This window comes from Hyperolius riggenbachi, chromosome 12 (assembly GCF_040937935.1).
Source record: "Hyperolius riggenbachi isolate aHypRig1 chromosome 12, aHypRig1.pri, whole genome shotgun sequence".
Taxonomy (NCBI): domain Eukaryota; kingdom Metazoa; phylum Chordata; class Amphibia; order Anura; family Hyperoliidae; genus Hyperolius; species Hyperolius riggenbachi.
Genome location: NC_090657.1, coordinates 215233789 through 215259688, shown reverse-complemented (window position 1 = coordinate 215259688; position 25900 = coordinate 215233789). Strand labels below are relative to the sequence as shown.

General features: G+C 47.0%; 1 protein-coding gene across 5 annotated transcripts in view; it reads left to right on the top strand.

Moving 5' to 3' along the window:
• DNAI2 (dynein axonemal intermediate chain 2) overlaps positions 1 to 25900 on the top strand; it is a 76916-nt gene that overhangs the window by 14716 nt on the left and 36300 nt on the right. For all 5 annotated transcript variants that reach the window (XR_011025166.1, XR_011025165.1, XM_068262755.1 and 2 more), the window contains 4 exons: positions 12343 to 12504; positions 14177 to 14298; positions 20080 to 20222; positions 22988 to 23101. Coding sequence is in view for 3 of the 5 variants with exons in the window: in XM_068262755.1 (XP_068118856.1) it covers positions 12343 to 12504; positions 14177 to 14298; positions 20080 to 20222; positions 22988 to 23101 (541 nt within the window). In the remaining 2 variants the exon portion in view is untranslated. The remainder of the gene's footprint in view (positions 1 to 12342; positions 12505 to 14176; positions 14299 to 20079; positions 20223 to 22987; positions 23102 to 25900) is intronic.

Genomic DNA, 25900 nt, shown 5'->3' with positions numbered 1-25900 from the left:
AGGACTCTCAGTAAGTACAAACAAACACTCACATCCCCCCAGTGCAGGGGTTGTGAGATGGAAGAACACTCATTTTCTACAAGCAGGCTAATAAATGTAAAGGAGTACTCCAGATCATATTTTGTGCGCATTTTTGTATGCTTGCACAGATTGCGTGGTTCTGCTGGTGAACCCGACCGTCACACTGTTCCACACCCCAGGTTTATGAGTACCACTTTTAGTGGTCTTATTTATGTTACGGCCAGAACCCGAAGTGTGGCCACTTCGCGTTCTGGCCGGCCACTTCGGGTTCTGGCCGGCCAAAGTGCGAACTGGCCGCTGCGCTGCGGCCAATGTTAGAAATTAAATGTTTCCCCTCGCAAGATTAATGTGTTTTTCTGGCCGTCTCTGGCCAAATGTAGCAAAAAGTTAGTTTAGTTAATGATATGAAGCCGGCGGCTTCAGCTATCTCTCCTCCCCCTGCCTCTCTTTCTCTTTCTCCTATAGGCGCTGCGGGAGGTGGGTGGGGGGGGGACACGCGAGTCCCCCCAGAGTCGTTCGTGGCTGCAGAGAAGCAGAGTGGGGAGGCTGCAGACATCGCTTCTGCCAGCACCCGCTCTGCAGGAACGGCAGGATTGCCTGCTGCGACGAACGACTCTGGGAGACACATGTCTCCCCCCTCAATCCGGCTGCTAGTATTGGGGAGGAGAGGAGGCAGGGGGGAGGAGAGAGAACGGAAGCCGCCGGGTTCATTTTATTAAATTACCTAACTTTTTGCAACATTTGGCCAGAGACGGCCAGAAAACACATTAATCTTGCGAGGGGAAACATTCCATTTCTAACATTGGCCGCAGCGCAGCGGCCAGTTCGCACATTGGCCGGCCAGAACCCGAAGTGGCCGGCCAGAACGCAAAGTGGCCACACTTCGGGTTCTGGCCGTAACATTTATACCATTTGCATAACATACTACACCATAAGGGCTTTCTGGTTTATCCTGTGATGGAAGAGCCAAGGTTTTCTAGACCTCCTCAATCATCAGAAGGGAACAGTTACTTCAGTGGCCTGAAGCAAGATTACAATGTTATCTGGGTAACCTCGACTTTATTAACTATTTTAGGAACTATTTAGGAACTATTCTCTTCAGCTACAGCAGTGATCCTTGGAGTTATTTTTGGGGGTGTGGTGGTTCTTTTAGCTATATCTAGGAGAAGGGATGTGTCACAAACTGGGGGGAGGGGGGCGGGGGGGGATTTTGTTATGTATGTAGGGGTGATACTATTTAGCAGCACAGGTAGTGTAGGTTTGGGGGAGTCATATTAGGCTGGGCTTGCGCTCTTTACTTACTCACGATCATTGTAAGTGATTTGGTTGTAGCGTGACTGCAATAATTCACCTATGTTAATTAAGGTAGTTGCAGCCGGTGCTAGCAGGGGCGTAACAATAGACCCTGCAAAGGATGCAGCCGCAGGAGGGCCCAGAACCCACAGGGGGCCCCATCCTGAGAGACTGACAACTAAGGGCAAGGAGAGAAAAAAAAATGTTCTGCTCTCTGTAACATCGTTCTAATGACTGCATCTGCTCAGCCACTGATAAGGAATCCTACAAAGTTTTGCACACAAAGATTTGTAGACAGAACCTATTCATTGTGCAGCAGGCTCTTCTGTACAACATCCAGCCCCTAACCTCTCTACCCCTCCCCGAGTGCTCTGTCCTGACAGGAGGGGGCCCCACCCAATGTTTCGCAGGGGGCCCCAGTAATTTCTAGTTATGCTCCTGGGTGCTAGTAAAGTATTGCAGTCGCACTACTACCACATCGCGTGGCACTTACAAGGATTGCGCATTAGACAGGTGTGCGCTCGCTAGTATTTACCCACGTATCTTGAGCGCGGTAGCTAGGATAAATCAGCCCCTGTGTTAGGCTCAAGTATTTTGCACCACTGCAGTTCCGCTAGGCTTGGGTGTAGGAGGGGGAGGAGATCAGTATGTGTGTGAAAAAAGCCTCTGAAAGTCCATCAGTCTCACTCCATGAAATGCAGTGTTTTAATAGCACAAATACTGTTTTCAGCAACCGTTCAGAGCAGATTATAAGTAAAGGGGGAAAAAAATAGTATTCAAATATTAAAAGTGATTCCAAATGTCTTGGGATATGCATTTCCAGAGAGAGATACTGAAGCGAAAAAAAAGTGATGATATAATGAATTGTTTGTGTAGTACGGATAATTAATAGAGCAATAGCAGCAAAGAATTTATTTTTAGTTATATAGCTTATTTTTATACCATTGCATCATTCTCTAATATTTGTAGTTTACACACTACTCAGCAGGCTAAATTATTTTACAGAGCAGGCTAGTGAACTTTTGAACTGTGCTCTGCAGAGAAAAAGAAAATACAATGACTGACAGTTGAGATAATAAGCTTCAGAAGACGGAGCTCTCTGCGACTTTGAAAGTCGTGGAGTCCAGTGGCTCTTTTACATAGATAACTTGAGTTTCTTAACTCTTCCTGTGCTGGAAACAATATTAAACTCATGTCTCTGCTCCTAATGTTTTACTTCTTAGCTGTACCACACATACAAATCATTATATCGTAAGTTTATTTTCACTTCAGATTCCATTTAAGTGACATGATGAGATAAACATATATGACTACATACTAGCCCTACTAAGAAATCAGCTGACTTCCCTTTCTGTTTTCCAATAGACCTAGAGTTAAGAGTTAAAAAACTTTAGTTGTTATCTATGCATAACAGCTTCTCTGAGCTTGAACAGTTTGTGGAATTCAGTCTGGTTTCCTGAAAAGTAAATAGAAGCTAAAAGCTGTAAAGACAGCGCAGGAGATTTTGTCATAGCCGGCGCCACCAGAGGCCGTTATTGGAATAACGGCTTTAGCGGCGCTCAGTGAGTAAATTTGGAGCTGTCAAAAGATGAAGCACAAATGACTAGTAAAAAACACTGTAATTTAGCTGCCAGCAATAGCTGGAAACCGAATTGCATCTTTCCCCACTAACCATAGTGATCTGAAGTTTTGCAGGAGCGGGGTAAGCCATATATCGGCTTTACCCTGTGCCCAAATCTCCTGGCGGCTGAATCATGTAGATTCTAAACAGTAGCAGGGGGCTTTCTGACGCAATCTAAAAATAAAGCTATAAAAACTGGAAATACAAATGAGACTTTTTCTACACTTCTAATGTTCTATTTATCTTCCGTACTGTACAAGTTTATTTTCACTTCATGCTGTGAATCTGGCTATATAGGTGTGATACCTTTGTCTGCCAATGGTAGGCCGGGCTGTCTTTTAGTCATCCTGACACTTAGTAGAGGCTGGCACAAATATCAAAGACTGCCCTGGCTGCTGGAACAGTTCTCACTGGCAACACATCACAGCGCCTGCCAATATGCCACGTTTAGTGATCAAAGGAAATTCTCTCTCAGCAAATAAATCTGGAGAGAGCAGAGGGACATCATGCAGTACAACCTCAGAGCCTTCAGAATCCTAACTTCCAAAATGCTTACGAAGCCATTACAGCAGAATGTTTTGGTAAGCGGGTACAAGGGTCAAATCATGGAAAGTAATCCTCCATTTTATCTGAAACCACCAACCTAAATGTCATGTGTTTACACCACCTGATAGCATCTGCTCCTGCATGACTAATAGCATTTCTGGATTTTTCAAAGAGGATATTTTCTTAATATACCTTAAAGAAAACCTGTTACTAAAAAAAGTTCCTCGGGGGTACTCACCTTGGGTGGGGGAAGCCTCCGGATCCTATCAAGGCTTCTCAACTGCAGTATTAGCTCTCTATTGGTCCTGTGCTCATAATAATCACTTCTATAGATACTTTGCATAGTGGTAATCATTAACTAGCTGTTCACCATCCCCTTCTTGCACCTCTGACACTGTAGTTGCCATTGGTTTTGGTGCGCCGTATCAATTGTTGTTTATAGAATGCTTGGGGGGCCCCATTGTAAAACTTGCATCGGGGCCCACAGCTCCTTAGCTATGCCACTGGCCTACAGTGTCGTTTCACCTTATGCATCCGAGCAACATTCACCTCCCATTCATTCGCCAATAACTTTATCACTAGTTATCACAATTAATTGATCTATATCTTGTTTTTTCCGCCACCAATTAGGCTTTCTTTGGGTGGTACATTTTGCTAAGAATTATTTTCTTTCTAAATGCATTTAAACGAGAATTTTAAGAAAAAATGGAATTATTTTTTTTATTTGTTTTTTTATGAAAAATTTTATTTGGGTTTTTTTGGAGTGGGGATTTAAACATGGGATTTTAAATTAAATTTATTGTGTATATTTAAAAAAAAAATATGTAGATGTAGTTTTACATCTACATATTACAAGATGGCCACAGTGAGTTTTTGATTTTCCGTCCTGCAAGCGAGAGCTCTCGCTTACAGGAACAGAAGGGGTGACGCGGGACTCAGAAAAATCGCGGCTTTCCAGAGAAAGCTGTCGGTTTTTCTTAGGGGAACACCGATAAATGAATGGGATCTGTATTCCCATTCATTGATCTCAGGGGCAGCGAAAGGTGGCGGGAGCATGCGTGGCCCCGCAGCAGCTGTGCAGGCTATCTGGATGGATATATCCGTCCAGATAGACTGAAGTGCTTAACTGTGGGGCATACAATCAAAAATCAATTCTTTATTTTTATCTGGTAAACAAGTAATAAGGATGCTAACCAGGCAATCCAAAAGTTAAAATCACTGTTACTTTTCTTGTTGATAAATGATCATTCCCCAGTTTACCTGACTCGGTACACACAAAATTTGGTAGACAAAAAGGAATTTCCAGGGCATGCTGGGTTGTCCTTTTTTGCTTTTCTATTTACCCTCAGACTTAACTAATGCAGCTCTGATTGGCCAATATTTCTCATGCTGAGACAATGCACTTTATATAGTGAAGGGCGAGAAAAGCAGGCAGAGGAGAGTAGGGCAGGAAATGACATCAGGATTGTCTTCAAAATAGCCACACTTAAAGAGAACCATAGACAATAAAATAACATATTTATACATACCTGGGGCTTCCTCCAGCCACATTAGCCTGGATCGCTTCTTCGCTGCCTCTGTCCGCCGGTACAGGGTCCCATCATTTCAGCCAGTCGAGCCAGTCGGCGCAAGCGCAGTGCACTTCCTCCGCGCATGCGTACAGAGCCGGAGGGAGCCCCTGCGCATGCGTACAACTGGCCGCATCCGGCGGAAGTGACTGGACCCAGTACGGGTGATAGAGGCAGCAGAGGACGGCGGCGTGGGAGCGATCCATGTGGATGGGGCTGGAGGAAGCCCCAGGTATGTATAACATCTTTCTTTCATTTTTAAAATGCGTTCGACTCTGGTTCCCTTTAAAATGGGAAATGCTAAGAAGGATTTTCTAAAATCAAAACGGGGACTGTGCAATATATATGTTATGTAAGTAGAGCAAGTATTTATTTACTTATATATGTGGGGGGGGGGGGGGGGGGTTTCTGAGATAGTATGGCTGACAGCTGCTCTTTAAAGTAAACCAGAGACGAAGCACCCTCATGTATTTTACCATATATATCAGTGGGAACATTAGAGAAAACACCTACCCTGCTCTCTGCTTTATCTTTCACTGCTCTGCATGCTTTCTTATCAGCCCTAATAAAAACCCCGACTGAGCATTCAGTCTGGCTTTGCTTAGGAATCATTATAGCTGAGTCATTATAGCAGAGCCAGAAGGGGGCAGGTTTGGGCTTGAAAAGACATCAGAGAAGACAGACTCAGCTATAATGATTCCTGAGCAAAGCCAGACTGAAAGCTCAGTCAGGGATTTTATCAGGGCTGATAAGAAAGCATGCAGAGCACTGAAAGATAAAGCAGAGAGCAGAGTAGGTGTTTTCTCTAATGTTCCCACTGATATATATGGTAAAATACATGAGGGTGCTTCGTCTCTGGTCCACGTTAAAGGACTCACAAGGCAAATGAGAAAATTTACTTTCACTTACCTGGGGCATCTTCCAGCCCCTGGAAGTTATTTGGCTCCATTTGGCACAGCTCCAGGGCACACCGGGGTTCTGCTGGCAACCTGTAAGGATCAGCGACCCCTGGTAACCCATTCCGACTCGGTTCCTTCTGCACATGTGTGGGCATGCGCTAGCCCCGCGCGTGTATGTGCCCACATCATCTGGAGCGTATTGCGCTGTCACAGTAAGCTGCTGGTGCCGTGGGCAAGTACTCACGCGGGGCAGGTGCACTCCCGGGCAGTTCCCGACCCATCAGTGGTCAGCGATCCTTACAGGCGTCCAGCAGGACCCCGGAGAGGACCAGAGCTGCGCCGAGGGACACAAATGACTTCTAGGGGCTGGAAGAAGCCCCAGGTAAGTAAAAGTACATCTCTTTATTCGCCTCGTGTGTCCTTTAACAAATAAAACATTATTTATTTTTTTTTACAATATTACTCTAGGAATTATTTAGTCAGCATCTGCCCACTGTAAAATCTTTCCTCTCTCCGATCTACAGTACATTCCTATATTTATCACAGATGGCGACATCTTTACTGCTGGCAAGGTGCACCACTACGGAATGTTTTTGTTTTGTGTTTTCTGAAGTCAATAGAAATAACGTCTGGTCTCCCAGAGTGCACTGGAAGGAAAAGGGTTTGTGACATTTAAAGCCTAGGTTAACCATCACTGAGAGGGCGGGGATAGATAGATAGATAGATAGATAGATAGATAGATAGATAGATAGATAGATAGATAGAGATGCTGGAAGCAGAATAATCAATGTACAATTGGTTATCTTGAATAATTTAGTAATTTTTTCAGTATGTAGCTGCAGTGCCCGTTTAAAGGGATTCTTAAGCCAGGAATGAAAAATCAGTTTTACTTGCCTGGGGCCTCTACCAGCCCTCTGCAGCCGTCCTGCGCCCACTGCGAAACGCCTGTCAGGCTGTAACCTCTTTGTACTCTTGCCCCTGCTGCCACTCCATATCCATACGTGCTTTTAAAGGGGAACTGAAGAGAGAGGTATATGGAGGCTGTCATGTTTATTTCCTTTTAATCAATACCAGTTGCCTGACAGCCCTGCTGGTCTATTTCTCTGCAGTAGTATCTGATTAAAACCAGAAACAAGCATGCAGCTAGTCTTGTCAGATTAGACTTAAAAGTCTGAACCACTGAAACACCTGATCTGCTGCATGCTTGTTTAGGGACTATGGCTAATAGTATTAGAGACAGAGGATCAGCAGTGCTGCCAGGCAACTGGTATTGTCTAAAAGGAAATAAACATGGCAGCCTCCATATACCTCTCTCTTCAGTTCCCCTTTAAGAATTTAGCAATAAAAGGACTGGATTGATTCATACCTATGTGGCCAGTTGCTGCTTTTGTTTTCATGGACTCTTTGCCTTCGTTGTGAGCATAGGCCATTGAAACCAGCTTTAGAAGCAGCATGCCTTTAATCTAGGTCCACCACTTTTTCTGCATAAGGCTCGGTTCACATGTGTTTTAAAAACGTATCCGTAGCTCCATCTTTGTGCCCCGAGCAAAACCGGAGCCACGGACACCAATGTTAAAAATAGCGTCCGTCTTCACTCACTTCAAAAATGGTTCCGTGGGGGATCTGCTTTGAAAAGTTGAACGGGGGGTCCGGATTTGCAGGGTTTTCACAGACCCCGGATACACGGAGGGGTAGGGCAAGGCAATACATAAACAGATCTCCCTCTTCACAGGCTATTTGCATACAAAACACGGCGGGAGATCCTGATTGCCATGCTGGAGGGGGTAGCAGCCAGGAAGGGGTCCAGCGGGCGCAGCGGTGGGGAGAAGGGTCAGACCCCCCACTCCTCACCTGGGTTCCCCCTTCCGCGCTCCCCCTCCAGCTACTTTTATTAAAATCATTGCCTGTGGGGAACACGCTCACCTGCTTGTTCTGAAGTAGAGAGGGCAGCATTGAAGGATGTGACACGCCGAGCGGTGGAACTCAAGGAACTGAGTGGTTTCCTTGCTCGCCACATGCAATGATCTTAACAAAAGTAGCTGGAGGGGGAGCGCGAAAGGGCCCCTTTCCTGGCTGCTACCCCCTCCAGCATGGCCACCCCCACTACCCATGGCCAGGGCTGGGGATACGTAATTTTAAACGCAAATGGATCGGAAACAGATGCTGCCAAAGGACAACACGGATCCATTTGCGGTCCAGTTTTTGAAAACCGGACCACGGATTGCGTTCTACAACCGGCACGGTTGGCACTAGTGTGGACCGAGCCTAATTCACTGTAATATAACTCGCATCTGTCAGGCTAACCTCTTCTCTGCCTGCACTGCTTGTCACATGACTACAAAATGCTGGTTTTGTTCAGCTGTATTAACATATGATTAGATAGATAGAGAGGATAGGTAGGTAGACAGACAGACAGACAGAGAGAGAGAGAGAGAGAGAGAGAGAGAGATAGATAGATAGATAGATAGATAGATAGATAGATAGATAGATAGATAGATAGCTGTTATAGCTTATAGAGCTCCTCAAAGATTCTGCACAGTGGTTACTTCCTGGTGTTCTGGGAGAACAGAAAGGGTTAACCGCCTGTGTTTACATATTTGCTCAGAATTTGACAGCTGACAGTTAAAATAACACTAGCTCACTACTTGCTGAGAAGGGAGAATTAGACAGACTGTTCTCTATGCACACACACACACAGGATAGATTACTCTGTGTTTCCTTGTGCAAGAGTTCAGGTCCACTTTAAGGTGGCCATACACTTATAGATGGCCACCAGATAGACTATCAGATAGATCCACATCTGATCAGAGAGGTATCTGTTAGCTTCACACAGATTTTCAATTGATTTTAGCATGACATCCTCCCAGGCAAAGTGGTTTAACTTCATGCCGCAGATCTCCTGTTCCCCGTGTCCTCTTCCTGGTCATGACGCACGCACTTAAGTTCAAACTCTAAAGGTCGGAGATGTATGCTGTCCTACCTCTGATGCTTAAAGTGTACCCGAGCCGAAGCTCTGGTACAAAATCAGATACTTACCTTCATAGAGGGAAGCCTCAGGATCCTATTGAGGCTTCCCTTGCTATTCCTTGGTCCCCCGTTGCGGAGTGCCACCCCCAAAAGATTAGCGACAATGCATTGTTGGTGATCACATTGGGGCTGCGCAGCTGCTCTTCCTGGTTCAAGTGCACGCAAATAGCCAACTGAGCCCGCCCGCACATGCGAAGCAGCACAGAGCAGCCGGATCCTTTCTACTGCGCATGCGTGGGCGGGCTAGCATGCGGTTGCGTGCACTTAAACCAGGAAAAGGATCAGCAAAAGGGGCCGCGCTCAGCAACGGAGGGCATGTTACAACCGAGGGAAGCTTCATTAGGATCTTGAGGCTTCCCTCTCTAAATAGTATGTAGGAGATTTTGAACCTGAGCTTCGGCTGCGCAGGAGTACTGCCAAGTAGGGTTGCGCGGTATACCGGTATGACGATATACCGCGGTTTGATTGAGCATGGTAATCATACCATGCACAATCTCGTTTTACTGGTTTTCCGGGGGGCGAGGCGGCAGGTGCACGAACAGCGGCGGGGATAAGTAAATACTCACACCTGGGTCCTGCACACTGTGTACTGGCTTAATGCTTCCTGTTCTTGCGTCACATTTGACTGAAACAGCGCCCCCTGGTCGGTATTACAAGGAGATGACGCAAGAACACAAAGTAGAATGAAGCCAGTACAGCGTGCAGGATCCAGTAAGTGAGTATTTACTTATCCCCGCTATTGCGTTCCCCCATTACTTCCCCCCCCCCCCCGCTCTCTATACTGCAGGCACCTACTACTGGCTACATTTATCCCTGGCTACCTATGCTGGGGCCACCTACTACTGGCTACACCTATCCCTGGCTACCTATGCTGTGGCCACCTACTACTGGCTACGTTTATCCCTGGCTACCTATGCTGCGGCCACCTACTACTGGCTACACCTATCCCTGGCTACCTATGCTGCGGCCACCTACTACTGGCTTCACCTATCCCTGGCTACCTATGCTGTGGCCACCTACTACTGGCTACGCCTATCCCTGGCTACCTATGCTGCGGCCACCTAATTCTGGCTACACCTATCCCTGGCTACCTATGCTGCGGCCACCTACTACTGGCTTCACCTATCCCTGGCTACCTATGCTGTGGCCACCTAATACTGGCTCCACCTATCCCTGGCTACCTATGCTGCGGACACCTACTACTGGCTCCACCTATCCCTGGCTACCTATGCTGCAGCTCCCTACTACTGGCTACACCTATCCCTGGCTACCTATGCTGCGGCCACCTACTACTGGCTACACCTATCCCTGGCTACCTATGCTGCGGCCACCTACTACTGGCTTCACCTATCCCTGGCTACCTATGCTGTGGCCACCTAATACTGGCTACACCTATCCCTGGCTACCTATGCTGTGGCCACCTACTACTGGCTACACCTAACCCTGGCTACACCTATCCCTGGCTACCTATGCTGCGGCCACCTACTACTGGCTACACCTATCCCTGGCTACCTATGCTGCGGCCACCTACTACTGGCTACACCTATCCCTGGCTACCTATGCTGCGGCCACCTACTACTGGCTACACCTATCCCTGGCTACCTATGCTGCGGCCACCTACTGCTGGCTACACCTATCCCTGGCTACCTATGCTGCGGCCACCTACTGCTGGCTACACCTATCCCTGGCTACCTATGCTGCGGCCACCTACTACTGGCTACACCTATCCCTGGCTACCTATGCTGCGGCCACCTACTACTGGCTACACCTATCCCTGGCTACCTATGCTGCGGCCACCTACTACTGGCTACACCTATCCCTGGCTACCTATGCTGCGGCCACCTACTACTGGCTACACCTATCCCTGGCTACCTATGCTGCGGCCACCTACTACTGGCTACACCTATTCCTGGCTACCTATGCTGCGGCCACCTACTACTGGCTACACCTATCCCTGGCTACCTATGCTGCGGCCACCTACTACTGGCTACACCTATCCCTGGCTACCTATGCTGCGGCCACCTACTACTGGCTACACCTATCCCTGGCTACCTATGCTGTGGCCACCTAATACTGGCTACACCTATCCCTGGCTACCTATGCTGTGGCCACCTACTACTGGCTACACCTATCCCTGGCTACCTATGCTGCGGCCACCTACTACTGGCTACACCTATCCCTGGCTACCTATGCTGCGGCCACCTACTGCTGGCTACACCTATCCCTGGCTACCTATGCTGCGGCCACCTACTGCTGGCTACACCTATCCCTGGCTACCTATGCTGCGGCCACCTACTACTGGCTACACCTATCCCTGGCTACCTATGCTGCGGCCACCTACTACTGGCTACACCTATCCCTGGCTACCTATGCTGCGGCCACCTACTACTGGCTACACCTATCCCTGGCTACCTATGCTGCGGCCACCTACTACTGGCTACACCTATCCCTGGCTACCTATGCTGCGGCCACCTACTACTGGCTACACCTATCCCTGGCTACCTATGCTGCGGCCACCTACTACTGGCTACACCTATCCCTGGCTACCTATGCTGCGGCCACCTACTACTGGCTACACCTATCCCTGGCTACCTATGCTGCGGCCACCTACTACTGGCTACACCTATCCCTGGCTACCTATGCTGTGTCCCACCTACTACTGGCTACACCTATCCCTGGCTACCTATGCTGCGGCCACCTACTACTGGCTACACCTATCCCTGGCTACCTATGCTGCGGCCACCTACTACTGGCTACACCTATCCCTGGCTACCTATGCTGCGGCCACCTACTACTGGCTACACCTATCCCTGGCTACCTATGCTGCGGCCACCTACTACTGGCTACACCTATCCCTGGCTACCTATGCTGCGGCCACCTACTACTGGCTACACCTATTCCTGGCTACCTATGCTGCGGCCACCTACTACTGGCTACACCTATCCCTGGCTACCTATGCTGCGGCCACCTACTACTGGCTACACCTATCCCTGGCTACCTATGCTGCGGCCACCTACTACTGGCTACACCTATGCTGCGGCCATCTACTACTGGCTACACCTATCCCTGGCTACCTATGCTGCGACCACCTACTCGTACCGTTGCAACCCTACTGCCAAGACGCTGCGTCAGTCGTCACCATATCAGACGCAAATTGTGACATGTTGCAGACCCACCGCTGATCAAGCACAATTTTCTATGCGCGATCTACCAAATGGATTTTCGGATGGAAATCAATTGATCGGGCAACGTTTGTGTGATCTGCTAGAAATCGCTAATGCAGTTAATCTGTTATTGATGGGTAAAATTGCCTAGTGTATGGTTAGCTTTAGTCATGTGATAATCCTCCTTCTGTTTTCTTCCGCAGGTGAACACGGAAAGGTTTGAAATGGAAGTTCGGGGGGTAAACCACGTGGAAGGGGGGTGGCCCAAAGACATAAACCCACAGGAGATGGAACAGACCTCCCGGTATCGGAAGAAGGTGGAGAAGGACGACCACTACATCACCACCATCACACAGCTGGGAAGCGTAAGGGATAAAACGGGCGTTATTGTATGGTCAGCAGAGTGGTCATCTATTGTGAACTTTAGAAATAAAGCTTTATGCCTGCTACACAACATGCAATTTCCCGTCAAATGGAATCGATTTTTTCCGACTGGTCCAATCTGATTTCAGATTATTTTTTTTATCGGTTTTATACAGAAGTGATCAGAAAATCTATAACAAAAACGAGCAGAAATCAGATCAGACCTGTATGAAATAATCAATTTGACCTGACAGGAAATTGCATGGTGTGTACCAGAATACCAGAGCTAAACGAATTATTAAAAAGGTCGGGAGCAGGCATGTATTGTATGCAGTCCTCATGCCCACGGCTCCCCCCGTTGTCCTCTGTCCCCCTCCTTTCTGCCCTAAATCATCGCTGCAGCTCAGTCCAGGTCGCCCGGGTCAGGCTGTAGTGCGCAGGCGCCTGTGGCCAGGAGCGCTCTGCGCACGACAGCACGCTGACCCCATTTTTAATAACTCGTTAAGCTCTGGTATCCTTTAGGGCCCCTTCACACTACCGCACCACGCCCACCGGGCAATGAAAGTCTACGGGGGAATTCACACTCCCCACGTTGCGGTGCGCTGCGCAGGAAGTCCCCTATCTAACGCGCTTCCAAACTTATGTTACTGTGCGGCTCCTGTGGCAATCTACGTCAGACTGGAGGGTCACAGTTTTCAGCGTCGCGCATGTGCGGAAGCATACTTTAGAAATACACTTTTGCACATGTCATCGATTTTCCAACAGGAAGTGAGCATCACTTCCTGTTGGCCAAATGCCAGACAGGGATTACCGCGTACTAACACGGTAATCCCTGAAGGCATGTCTTTGGCAGTGTGGTGTGCGGCCTGCACCGCTGACTGACGCCACACCGCAGTGTGAAGCCGGCCTTAAGCTGTCCACTAACGGTCCAATTTCTAGCAAAAAATCGTTCAAGCGATCAGAAATTCTGATCGGATTGGTTGTAAATAATCTCCATTGGTGGACACAATCGATTATGAACGAGTGAAAAAAATGTCGCCCGAATGAATTTTCGTCGAACGAAAATTTGGATTTTCTTGGTGGTCGTGATAGATAGGAAGCAATGATTGGTTAAGCTGGCCACTAACGGTCCAATTTCTAGAGAAAAATCGTTCGAGCGATCACAAATTCTAATCGGATTGGTTGTAAATAATCTCCATTGGTGGACACAATCGATTATGAACGAGTGAAAAAAATGTCGCCCGAATGAATTTTCGACGAACGAAAATTTGGATTTTCTTGGTGGTCGTGATAGATCGGAGGCAATGATTGGTTAGTTGATGGTGTAGTGAACGATTTTTCATCCGATCAGAATGTCTGATCGCTCTAACGATTTTTCGCTAGAAATTGGCCCGTTAGTGGCCAGCTTTAGTTGATGGTGCAGTGAACGATTTTTCGTCCGATCAGAATTTCTGGTCGCTCGAACGATTTTTCGCTAGAAATTGGACTGTTAGTGACCAGCTTTAGGCTTTATACACACACTAGATAAATTCCATTGTATGCAAATGAATCCTTACGAACAAATGACATCTGCGAACAATGTGACATGCAATGATTGTGTGCATAATGCAATAGCGTGGTCATTGACGACATTGCCATAGGTATTGACCTCCAGCTGTGTGATGTGCCATACAGGTAATGGAGCACTGCATCAAACAGAACAACGCCATCAATATCTACGAGGAATACTTTGAGGAAGAGGAGGAGCTGGAGGGGATGGACGAAGCGCCGTCCGCTAAGACCATTAATGTGTTCAGGTAAACGTACAAGGCCTGGTACTAATGGATGTGTTTCCCAGCATAGAACGCCATGTATACTCACAAAGCACTTTACTAAAGACAGCAATACACTTATGCGTGAACTGATCTAATCAGCCAATCGTGGGGCAGCAGCACAATGCATAAAATCATGGAGATACAGATCAGGAGCGTCAGCGCTCCCTGCCCAGTATTACTATTGTGCAGTTCTGCAGAGAGTATATGTGAATACAGCATGAGGGCCCTTTAGAAAGCAGTCGCAAACGCTGAATGGCGTGGCCTGGTGGATCTCCTGTCTTTCTTCAGTCACTATACCCCAATCTATTGCCGTGAGTGACTCTGAGCCTGGCCCACCTATAGACAAGCCCACGCTTGAACAGGAGACTAAACACGTCTACCTGACTTTGGTTGCCCCCAGGACTTAAAGAGGAACTTCACTGAACATTTTACTGTTGGCAGGTGATTTAGCTGCTGCATGGTTTTTGGCAGTTGGAAACAGCTGTAAACCGCTATTTCCCACAATGCAACAAGGTTCACAGACATGAAACTGACAAAAGCTCGAACTTTTCTTGTGGGAGGCGTTACTTGTGGGAGAGTTTTCACCACAATATCAGTCATACAGCGCCCCCTGATGGTCTGTGAAAAGGAATAGATTTCTCATGTAAAAGGGGGTATTAGCTACTGATTGGGATAAAGTTCAATTTTTGGTTGGAGTTTCTCTTTAACCTCCCTGGCGGTAAGCCCGAACTGAGTTCGGGCTATGCCGCCGGGAGGCACCGCTCAGGCCCCGCTGGGCCGATTTGCATAATTTTTTTTTTGTTACACGCAGCTAGCACTTTGCTAGCTGCGTGTAACCTCCGATCGCCGCCGATCCGCCGCTATACGCGTCGCCGCAGCCGCCCCCCCCCCCCCCCCAGACCCCGTGCGCTGCCTGGCCAATCAGTGCCAGGCAGCGCCGTGGGGTGGATCGGATTCCCCTTTGACGTCATGACGTCGGTGACGTCATCCCGCCCCGTCGCCATGGCGACGGGGGAAGCCCTCCAAGAGATCCCGTTCTTTGAACGGGATCTCTTGATCTCTGATCGCCGAAGGCGATCGGAGGGGCTGGGGGGATGCCGCTCGGCAGCGGCTATCATGTAGCGAGACTTTGTCTCGCTACATGAAAAAGAAATTTTTTTTTTTTTTAAAAACGTATTTGCTGCCCCCCGGCGGATTTTAATAAACCGCCAGGGAGGTTAAAGAGGAACTGTCGTGAAAATCTTAAAATTTAAAACACATACAAATAAGAAGTACATTTCTCTCAGAGTAAAATGAGCCATACATTACTTCTCTCCTATGTTGCTGTCACTCACAGTAGATAGTAGAAATCTGACATTACCGACAGGTTTTGGGCTAGTCCATCTCTCCATAGGGATTCTCAGCATGGCCTTTATTCTTAATAAAGACATTCCCTGAAAAAGATTTATACAAAGATGCTGGCCAGCCTCCCTGCTCGCTGTACACTATTTTGGCAGTTGGACGGAGCAATTGTCATTCACTAAAGGCCCATACACACGTCGGATTTTAGCGAACGACCCGTCGTTTGAACGTTCCGTCGTTCGGACGTTTTCGCGTCAAATCCGACGTGTGTACAGACTATCGTTCGGGTGATAAGACTGGTTACCAACGATCCGTACACACGTCGGATTTGACGCGAAAACGTCCGAACGACGGAACGTTCAAACGACGGGTCGTTCGCTAAAATCCGACGTGTGTATGGGCCTTAAGTGCTTTTAAAAATAAAAAAAAAACCTGAGAACCCCCCTATCAGAAGATGAGCTACTCCAAAATTTTGTCGGTAATGACAGATTTCTACTTCTTATTGTAAGTGACAGGAACATAGGAGAAAAGTAATTTATGGCTGATTTTACTCTGGGAGAAATGTACTTCTTATTTGTATGTGTTTTAAATTTTAAGATTTTCACGACAGTTCCTCTTTAAAGAGTAACTGTCAGGCTGCAGAAGCTAATTTAAACCTCTATTCTCCTGTGTTAAACAGTTTAGACAGAAGCCAAAAAGACATTACTAAAGATAAAAATCTCTCTTACATTTAATGTGTTCTTATCAGCAAAGCTAAGCTCCTAAGGAGGACGCAAGCCGCATTCCATACTGCAAAGCATTCTGGGGCCCTCCCCTCGGCTGCTAAGGAGAAGACGGGATCAAGTTTCAGCAGCTTCTAACTCAGTCCAGCCACAGCACAGATAAATCTCCGGGGCAGAGTACACTGCAGGAGTCAGCTATTGTTCCTAGCCACATGGCTCATTAATATTCACTGCACACTGTGTTATTCTGTACGAGCTCCTCTGTGAATAGGGAAGCAGGCAGGACATGACGACACATTTGGCTTCACAAACATGGAACCTGCCATGAGCTGTCAGGAGCATCATTCTCTGCATATACTATATAAATATTCTGTGAAATCCAAACGTGGACAGTGAAATGCATATGTAATGTAAGTACAGCCAATCTTTAGCTACTGATATATGTGTTTATTTTCTCTGAGACCTTATACCTAACAGCTCCTCTTTAAAGAAAACCTGAACTGAAAATTAAAAGTCAAAATAAACATACATAAGTCATACTTACCTCCTGTGTAGTCTACTCCTCAATCTATTTTTCCTCTCCTGCGTCCCGTTTGTCCACTGTGATCAGTGGATTTCTCCGTCCTCCATTTTGAAAATGGCTATTACCCCATAACAGCTTCCTGGTCAGCACACTGTTAAACTGTAATATCACCCACTTGAGCCATAGTGAAACATGGACACATCAGTTCTCCTCTCAGCTGTAACTGACAGCAACTGATATATAACTGACAGCAACTGATATATTTCAGTTCTGACAAAATGTTGTCAGAACTGGAAGGGATCATTGTAAGAAGAAAATGGTGAGCTTCTGAGAGGAACTGATGGCAAGGGAACTATGTAATGTTACCTCATGTGTTTATTTTAAATAATTTTACTCAGTACAGGTTCTCTTTAAGCGTGCAAAGTATAGTGACTGAGGCTGGAAAGACAGAGGTACAGCCAGAACCACAACAAGACAGTTCAATCAGCAGGCTAACTCAGGGTTGGGTACAGTTCCAGGTCATACACAGAAGATCAGATTGGTGCAGTACAGAGGAGCAGGCAGAATCAGTGTCAGATACAATCCAAGGTCAATTTCAGGCGGCAATCATTAGAGATTGTTTTTGCCATCTAAGCCTATAGGACAGCCGCACATGCATACGCAACCGCCCTTGAGAGATTGCAGCCCGTCTCGGCACTGAGGAGACGTTAGCTGACCTAATGACGTCGGGTGTGCGGCGATGCGGATCCACCCACTCTGTCCGCAACCCGGAAGTATCGCGCTGGAAGCCACGGAAAGTAAGTCCCTTACAACATACATGAAAAAGTAAGAAATTTTAAATCAGGATGATACCATTTATTGGTTAACTTAAAAAGTTATTTTAACCACTTCCCTACCACAGTTTTTTTCCCCAGAGCAATTTTCATATCACGCTCCTTGCATTAATTCGCTAATAACATTATCGTTATTAATCACATAGAAATAATCTATATATTGTTTTTTTTCTCCACCAATAAGGCTTTCTTTGGGTGGTACTTTTTGCTAAAAATTATTTTATGTTACATACATTTTAAAGGGAATAATAAGGAAAAAAATGAAAAAAAAAAATATTATTTCTCAGTTTTCGGGCCATTATAGTTTTAAAATAAAACATGCTGCCGTAATTAAAACCCACACATTCTATTTGCCCATTTGTCCCGGTTATTGCAGCATTTAAAATATTTCCCTAAGTTAATGTATGGCGCCAATATTTTATCTGGAAATAAAGGTGCATTTTTTCAGTTTAGTGATTTCTAATTATACATATCTAATTAAAATCCTTTATTTGCAAAATTAACAGTAGTATTCCTATATTTTTTTTATAAGTGTTTTATTTGGGTAACTATAGGGTAGGAATGTATAACTATATATAAAGTGTATGGGCTTGATTCACAAAAGAGTGCTAACTGTTAGCACGGCGGTTTTGGCGCAAATTTTCGCATTGTGCTCGATTGCAAATTTTTGCACGAAACGATAACGGTTTGGCGCGCAAATGTGCATTTTTGCGCGAAAACGATATTGATTTTGCGTGAAAATTCGCGTTTGCACGTGAAACCGTTATCATTTTGCATGAAAATTCGCGATCGCGCATAATGCGAAAATTTGCGTGAAAACAGCCGTGCTGACAGTTAGCACTCTTTTGTGAATCAAGCCCAATGTGTTTATGTTTGAGTGCATTTTACTTTTTGGCCGCAAGATGGCACTGCATTTAACTTCAGAGTACGTAAACAGTACTCAGAAGTAAGTAGTGTATCTGTTTAAGACGTGAATGAAATGCCAGCGTCAGCGTGATGCCGGTGTAGTGACAGAATGGGCAGCCCCGCAGATTGTGCAGCTCTGTTGGTTCTGCGCATGCGGCTGTACAACGTGCGTGCTACGTCATCCTCCAATGCTGCAGCTTGAATTCACTCACGAAAAATGTATATTTTAGTGCTGCTGCGCTCTCTATTATTATACTCCACCCCTTGCCCGCCGCCTGCTGTCTATCATTATACTCCACCCCTTGCCCGCCTCCTGCTGTCTATCATTATACTTCACCCCTTGCCCGCCGTTACATTCCATAAGATGATACGGAGGATATCGGGGAGGGCAGTGGGAGGGCATTATGATAATACGTATGTCTTGATGGACGTATGTCTTTTTTTCAACCTATGTAACTATGAGAGGGCAGGCTTGGGCTTGAAAAGACATCAAAGAAGACTGACAGCTATAATCATTCCGGGAAAAGCTAGACTGAATGTTCAGTCGGATAAGGCCCCGTTCACACTTGCGTTTTGGCATGCAAACGGACCGGATCCGGATCGTATCAGGACCTGATCCGGATTGGAACCGATCCGGATCCGGTCCGTTTGCATCAGGAATGCTTCAGGCTGCCATCCGGATCCGTGGGGAAAAAAAAAAAAACAAAATACCTTAAAATTTGTTGGGGTCTGCAGAACGTGCTCCTGGTGCACCCGTAGAATCAGGACCTCCGCTGTAGGCCTCACCTCCACCTCCGACATACTGCCAAAACAACTCCAGCACGTGTGTCACTGCTGCTCCACTCCAGATATGCTGGGCCCATGTGTCCCCATCCGAAATGGCCGCTATGATACGCATAGGAAGTGGGGTAGAACGTCAGGTTCTCCAGTGTGTTCTGTGCTTCCGTTTCCCATTGCTTTCATATTTCCGGATGGTGCAGTCAGGATCCGGTCCGGGTGCGTGGGTCGGATGATCCGGACCGAAAAATAGCGCATGTTGGAAAAGCGTCCGGAGTCCGGCTCTGGTCCGGCTCCGTACTGTACGGAACGGACGTGTGTGAACGTCCGCATAGCCTATGCATTGCTATGCGGAACGTACGTTCCGTTTGCACAGTATACGGTCCGGATCCGGCCCGGCGAATCCGGACAGGGAACGCTAATGTGAACCGGGCCTAACAGGCAGAATGTGCAGTGAAGAATGAAACAAAGAGCAAAGTAGGTGTTTACTGTCATGTTCCCATTGATATATATGGTAAAATACATGAGGGTGCTTCATCTCTGCTTCTCTTTAACCTAGTGTTATCTTTTTAAAAACAAATAAATAATAACCGAAAATAATTTGTGTGAAGATTTTGTTTACGTTTTGTGAGTTTGTAAATGGAACTTTTTATTTCAACAGGGACCCCAACAAAATTGAGCGCACTGCCACCCACCTCTCCTGGCACCCTGACGGCGGCAGGAAGCTGGCGGTGGCCTATTCATGTCTGGAATTTCAGCGAGCCCCCAAGGACATGAGCTACGACTCCTACATCTGGGATATTGGTGAGAATATTTATTCTCTGAGTCCTTCCTAACCATTGCTAGGGGAATACTGCTAACATGCCGATTAGCTAGCGGAAGTTCCAACCAGCAAATCAAAGCATCCCCTTCTTCCTGATCGGGGCTAAACAGCATATTCATTGTTGGAGTATGATTTCTTAAACTGTTAAAGCGGACCCAAACTAAACATTTTTTTTTACGCAAAATATTTAGTTGCACCACTCTGACACATGCAAAGATAAATAAACACTCCTTCAAGCCTATGAGCATTTCAGTGCATGCTTTTCACCCTTCTCTTTTCATAACTAGGGTTATACAGGTGGCAGCCATTACTTCTGAGCTTAGTAGGAGGTTTTATATAATGGATGTGTTTGCCATCAGCTACCCTCCCTCACAGGGGTGTCGTCTATGTAAAATCTCACACAAGCTGAGATCACCTCCCCTGTGACATCATCAGTAGCAGCCTTTGTTTTGTTTTTTATCTCCTCCACCAGTCTGCCGGCTTCTGTCCCGGCAATATGAAAGGAAGGGAGGAGTTCCTCCAATAAATGTAAAATATTTTAAATTTGTTATCATGCAGCTGAAAAAGGCTGCTATTTATTATTATAATTTAGAAAATAGATTTTATTTCTGAAATCTTGTATTTTTAATTTTAATTCCACTTTAAAGGTATACTGTAGGGGGGTCGGAGGAAAATGAGTTGAACCGACCCAGGGCTTCTAACGGTCCCCCGCAGACATCCTGCGCCCGCGTAGCCATTCACAGATGCTCCGGCCCTGCCTCCGGTTCACTTCTGGAATTTCAGACTTTAAAGAGAGACTGAAGCGAGAATAAATCTCGCTTCAGACCTCAGAGTTAGCAGGGGCATGTGTGCCCCTGCTAAAACGCCGCTATAGCGCGGCTTAACGGGGGTCCCTTCACCCCCAAATCCCCCTCCGTAATGCGGGGGAGCGCTTCCTGGTTGGGGCAGGGCTAACCGCCGCAGCCCTGCCCCACGCGCGTCTGTCAGCGTGTATCTCCGCCTCTCCCCCGCCCCTCTCAGTCTTCCTTCACTGAGAGGGGCGGGGGAGAGGCGGCGAGCGCCGCTGACAGACGCGACTGGAGGCAGGGCTGCAGCCGTTAGCCCTGCCTCCAGGAGTGACCAAATGCACGACCAAGTTGTGCTGGGGTGGGTTTGGGGGTGAAGGGACCCCCTTTGTGCGGCGCGATAGAGGCGGTTTAGCAGGGGCACACGTGCCCCTGCTAACTTTGAGCTCTGAAGCGAGATTTATTCTCGCTTCAGAGTCTCTTTAAAGTCTGAAAACCACTGCGCCTATGTTGCCGTGTCCTCACTCCCGCTGATGTCACCAGGAGTCGTACTGCACAGACACAGACCATACTGGGCCTGCACTGTACGCTACTGGTGACATCAGCGGGATTGAAGACACGGCAACGCAGGCGCAGTGGTTTTCAGACTTTAAAGTCTGAAATTCCAGAAGTGAACCGGAGGCGGGGCCGGAGCATCGGTGAGTGGCTGCGCGGGCGAAGGATGTCTGTGGGGGACCATTAGAAGCCTCGGGTAAGCTCAACTCATTTTCCCCCGACCCCCCTACAGTATCCCTTTAAGTAAAGGAATTCCACAAGTTGTTAAGAATGATGAGCAAGTTTTCTCCTAAGTGGGTTCTGTTTGGCTACCTGAGTCTATTATCTATTTGAGTTATATATCTATTATCTATTTGAGTAATATAGTCTATTATAAGCAGTGGGCTGCACGGTGGTGTAGTGGGTAGCGCTCCCACACCATCTGTACAGAGTAGTACAGTATGTTCTCCCCTTCTCTGCATGGGTTTCCCCCAGGCGCTCCAATTTCCTTCCACATCCCAAAAACATTCCTAAAATTGGCCCTAGACTACAATGGATATATGAGTTTGGTGGGGATTAGAGGAGTTAGACCAAGGGCCCCCAAACTTTTTCGGTCAAGGGCCGGAACACCATACTTCAGGCTGCTGGGGGGCCGGAACATACATAAAATGATGTTGAAAAACCCTACATTGAATCTAGGTACAGTATATATTCCCCCAATCGTGCCCGGAGGAGACTTCCCAGCAGCAGCCATTCAGTCATGTGCGCCTGAAGAACGTCTTTGTGCACCACACAGTGAAGCATACCCAGATGACAGCCTGTCGTCCAGTTGGACAGCAGTGTCACCTGATGCAGAATTGGATTGGAAGCCAGGCAATTACTGCTCGCTGGCTTCTACAGTATATGGATGGGTGGTGCCAGCACTGCTATTCTATATGCGGGCCACCAATATTTAAAGGTGCAATGAGCTGCATCTATAAGTTATACATTTTGTGTTTGGGGGGCCAGGGACAAAGCCTCGGGGGCCGATGAGGACCACTGAGTTAGATAGTTAGTGAAAAGACCATATATACTCTTTAAAGCACCATGGAAGATGTTGGCACTATATAAATACCAAATAATAATAATAAAAGACTTCTCTCGCTATAATTATCTCTGACACTAAAGTCTGGTACACACTTTCAATTATGATGAGCAAATCACTGACAAATATTACCCCCTCCATGTAGTGTGACGGATTACCTACACAATCTGCTTATAGTATTCACTATCTGTTGACCCCCATACTACATGAAGGTGGTAAAATTGGTCAGTGATTGGCCAATCGTAATTGAAAGTGTGTACCAGGCTTTAAAACCTTCTAATCCAAGCACCAAGTGTCTCTTGAACTAACGGTTACTTTCTTCCATCTTCCTTCCATTTCTCAGAAAATCCCAACAAGCCAGAGGTGACCCTGAAGCCATCGTCCCCCCTCGTGAGCCTGGAGTACAACCCCAAAGACTCGCACATCCTGGTCGGGGGCTGCTACAACGGACAGATCAGTAAGGGGGGGGGGGGGGGTAGATATGGGGGGTTACGGAACTGAAGGATGGAGATTAGCAAATAGCACCATGGATTTTAAAAAAAATGTGTCTATGAGGCCGCAAATAATTTGTAACTCTCACATGGATCATATCAGATCATAGTGATACCATACAGAAAGGTTGGTGAATTAAACAATGCACATACACTAGATTTTGGTTGCCAACAGGGCCGGATTTGTACTTTTTACCGTCCAAGGGCACTGTCACCAGCTGCCGCCCTTCAGTATAGGTAGTGAGATGACCCCTCCCCCCCTTCCCTCTAGTATAGGTAGCCAGATGACTCCCATAATCCCTCCTTTTTCCAACCCCCCTTTCAGTATAGGTAACCAGCTTTCCTTCACACCGCAGCAGCCATCAGTGTCACTCATTTCTTCACTCATCTCCAGTGCAGAAGCTTCCTCTTCCTTTCCATCTCCAATGCTGCCCAAGTCCATAGCCACCCGCCACAATACAAACGTGCAGAGAGAGCAAGGTGGCCGCTGCACAGGCGGCTGGCAGCAGAGTAACCCGGTCAGGCACTAGCCTGATCTCCCTGCATTGCAGCATGTGCAAGCTTGCAAATGCTGCACCAGTTTAGCCTGCTGCTTTGGTGCCCTTGCTCCTGTGGTGTGCTGGGCTATGGCCTATGTGGCCTTGGCCTACATCCGGCCCTGGTTGCCCAAGATAATCATTCTTGATTGTTTCAGGTGAAAATACAGCATGAGTACAGGTATCCGCCAATGCCAACGGCTTTTTCTCCTGCGATGCCCTATTTCAGAGAATATTCTGCTATTGTAGCTGTTCCTGTGAGCTGCATCGAGACACCTCCTCCCCCACCCCTCTCCATAGCAACAAATGGACTGTCTGGCCGTCATTTGTACGCTGATCAGGGTTAATCTATCACCCGGTATGATCACAGAATATCTTATTTAACCCAGGTGTGTACAACATGTGCTATTGTAGTCAGGGCCGGTTCCAGTAACAATGGGGAATCAGGGCAAAATTAGCCTGGGGGGCTCCAACAGACAACCCCCTGACCAAAAAGTGGCATTAGGGGCCTATTGTTGCCTATACCTGTGCCCCTTAACCGGCTGCTGACCCTCCCTCTCAATCACCTCCCAAAAAAGCCAGATTTATACTTTTAGTGCCCCTAGGCCCAGGGCTGTGGATTTGGTATAAAAGTCATCCGACTCCTCAGTTTATAGAACCAATGACTTCAACTCCAAGTACCAAAAAATTGTTCTGGCTCCTCTACTCCGACTCCTTAGTCTAATACTTAGCAGGGCTGTGGAGTTGTTACTAAAATCGTCCGACTCCCGACTCCGACTTCAGTTTATGAAACCTCCCACTCCAGATAGCCAAATTTGCTCCGACTTCAAAGCCCTACCTAGGTCATATTTCATGTTGCTCCCCTTCCATTAGCATCTCCCTTCCATGTGTTGTTCCTCATTTGCAGTCTTTCTTTTCAATTTGCAGACTCCTCCTTCATATGCAGCAACCCCTCTTTCATGTCCAGCAGCACCCCCATGATCTGCTGCCGCCCAAGGCCTGGGTCTTGCCAGAAAACCGGGCCTGCCTGCCACCTTAACTGTGCTCCCTGGGTCTCCTGCAGAGCCTTTGGCAGTGTAGTGTCTCACGCTACTCTGCCAAAGACTCTGGGGAGCAAAAGTTAAGATGGGGAGACTCCTTGGGGGCCCCTACAGGCTCTCTGCCCCTGAGAAAATTGCCCTCTTTGCCTCTATGGTAGCATTGGCCTTAATTGTAGTCACATACAGTCCCCTCACCTAGAATTTCTCTATAGATTCAAGGCTTAGCCCGCAATTATGGAACATAAGAGTTTTATTTATTAAAGTGAAGCTCCAGACTAAAAATCTACTCAGCAGCACTGAAAAGGCTTGGTGTTTCTTTAACAGTTTCACAGCATCAGAACTTTGTTTTTCTTACCCAAGCCTCATTTTTAGTTGCACATAAGAAAACTGCCAGGGCATTTTTCCCCTGATGCTGTGCAAAGCATGATGGGATTTCTGATGTTGTTCTCCTTCTGCTGTTGTGGCGCAATTTTTTTTTTAATTTTGAATTTTAGATTTGAAGCCTAGCGCGCGCAGCTGGGAGGGGTGATCAAGACACAGGACAGTTGGAACTGTGTCTCATGCTCTCTGTCACCTCCTTTCAACCAAAAAGATGGCTGCCCCCATGAAATCACAAACATTTGCCTGTTCTTTTAAAACAGGGTGGGTAAGAGATTATATTACCAATCCATTTTAATAAACATAACTAATGTAACTTAATGACAGTATGCTTGTTTAGGCTGAAGTTCCCCTTTAAGCACCAAATCCATTTTGTGGGCAGCATTTCTTAAAGAGAATCTGTACTCTAAAATTCTTACAATAAAAAGCATACCATTCTATTCATTATGTTCTCCTGGGCCCCTCTCTGTTGTTTCCGCCGCTCTCCGTCGCGATCCTGGCTTTTAATCGCCAGTTTTAGGAAGTGTTTACAAACAAAAAACATGGCCCCTAACCAGCAATTGTTGTTTGTATATATCTCATGTTACAGTATACTACAAGTTTTTATTACATAGAGAATTATCTGCACACCAGTCTGGGATTCTCACAGTTCTCAGAATGAGACAGGCAGCTTCCTTCCCCCTCAGAGAGCTCTGTCTGTGAGTAGTAAACAAAGCACACAGAGACTGCATGGGGAGTGGAGGGGCATGCATAACTTCTCCCTATCACAGCTGAGGCAGCATATTCCTCCCTGGGTCGACAAAGCTTGACA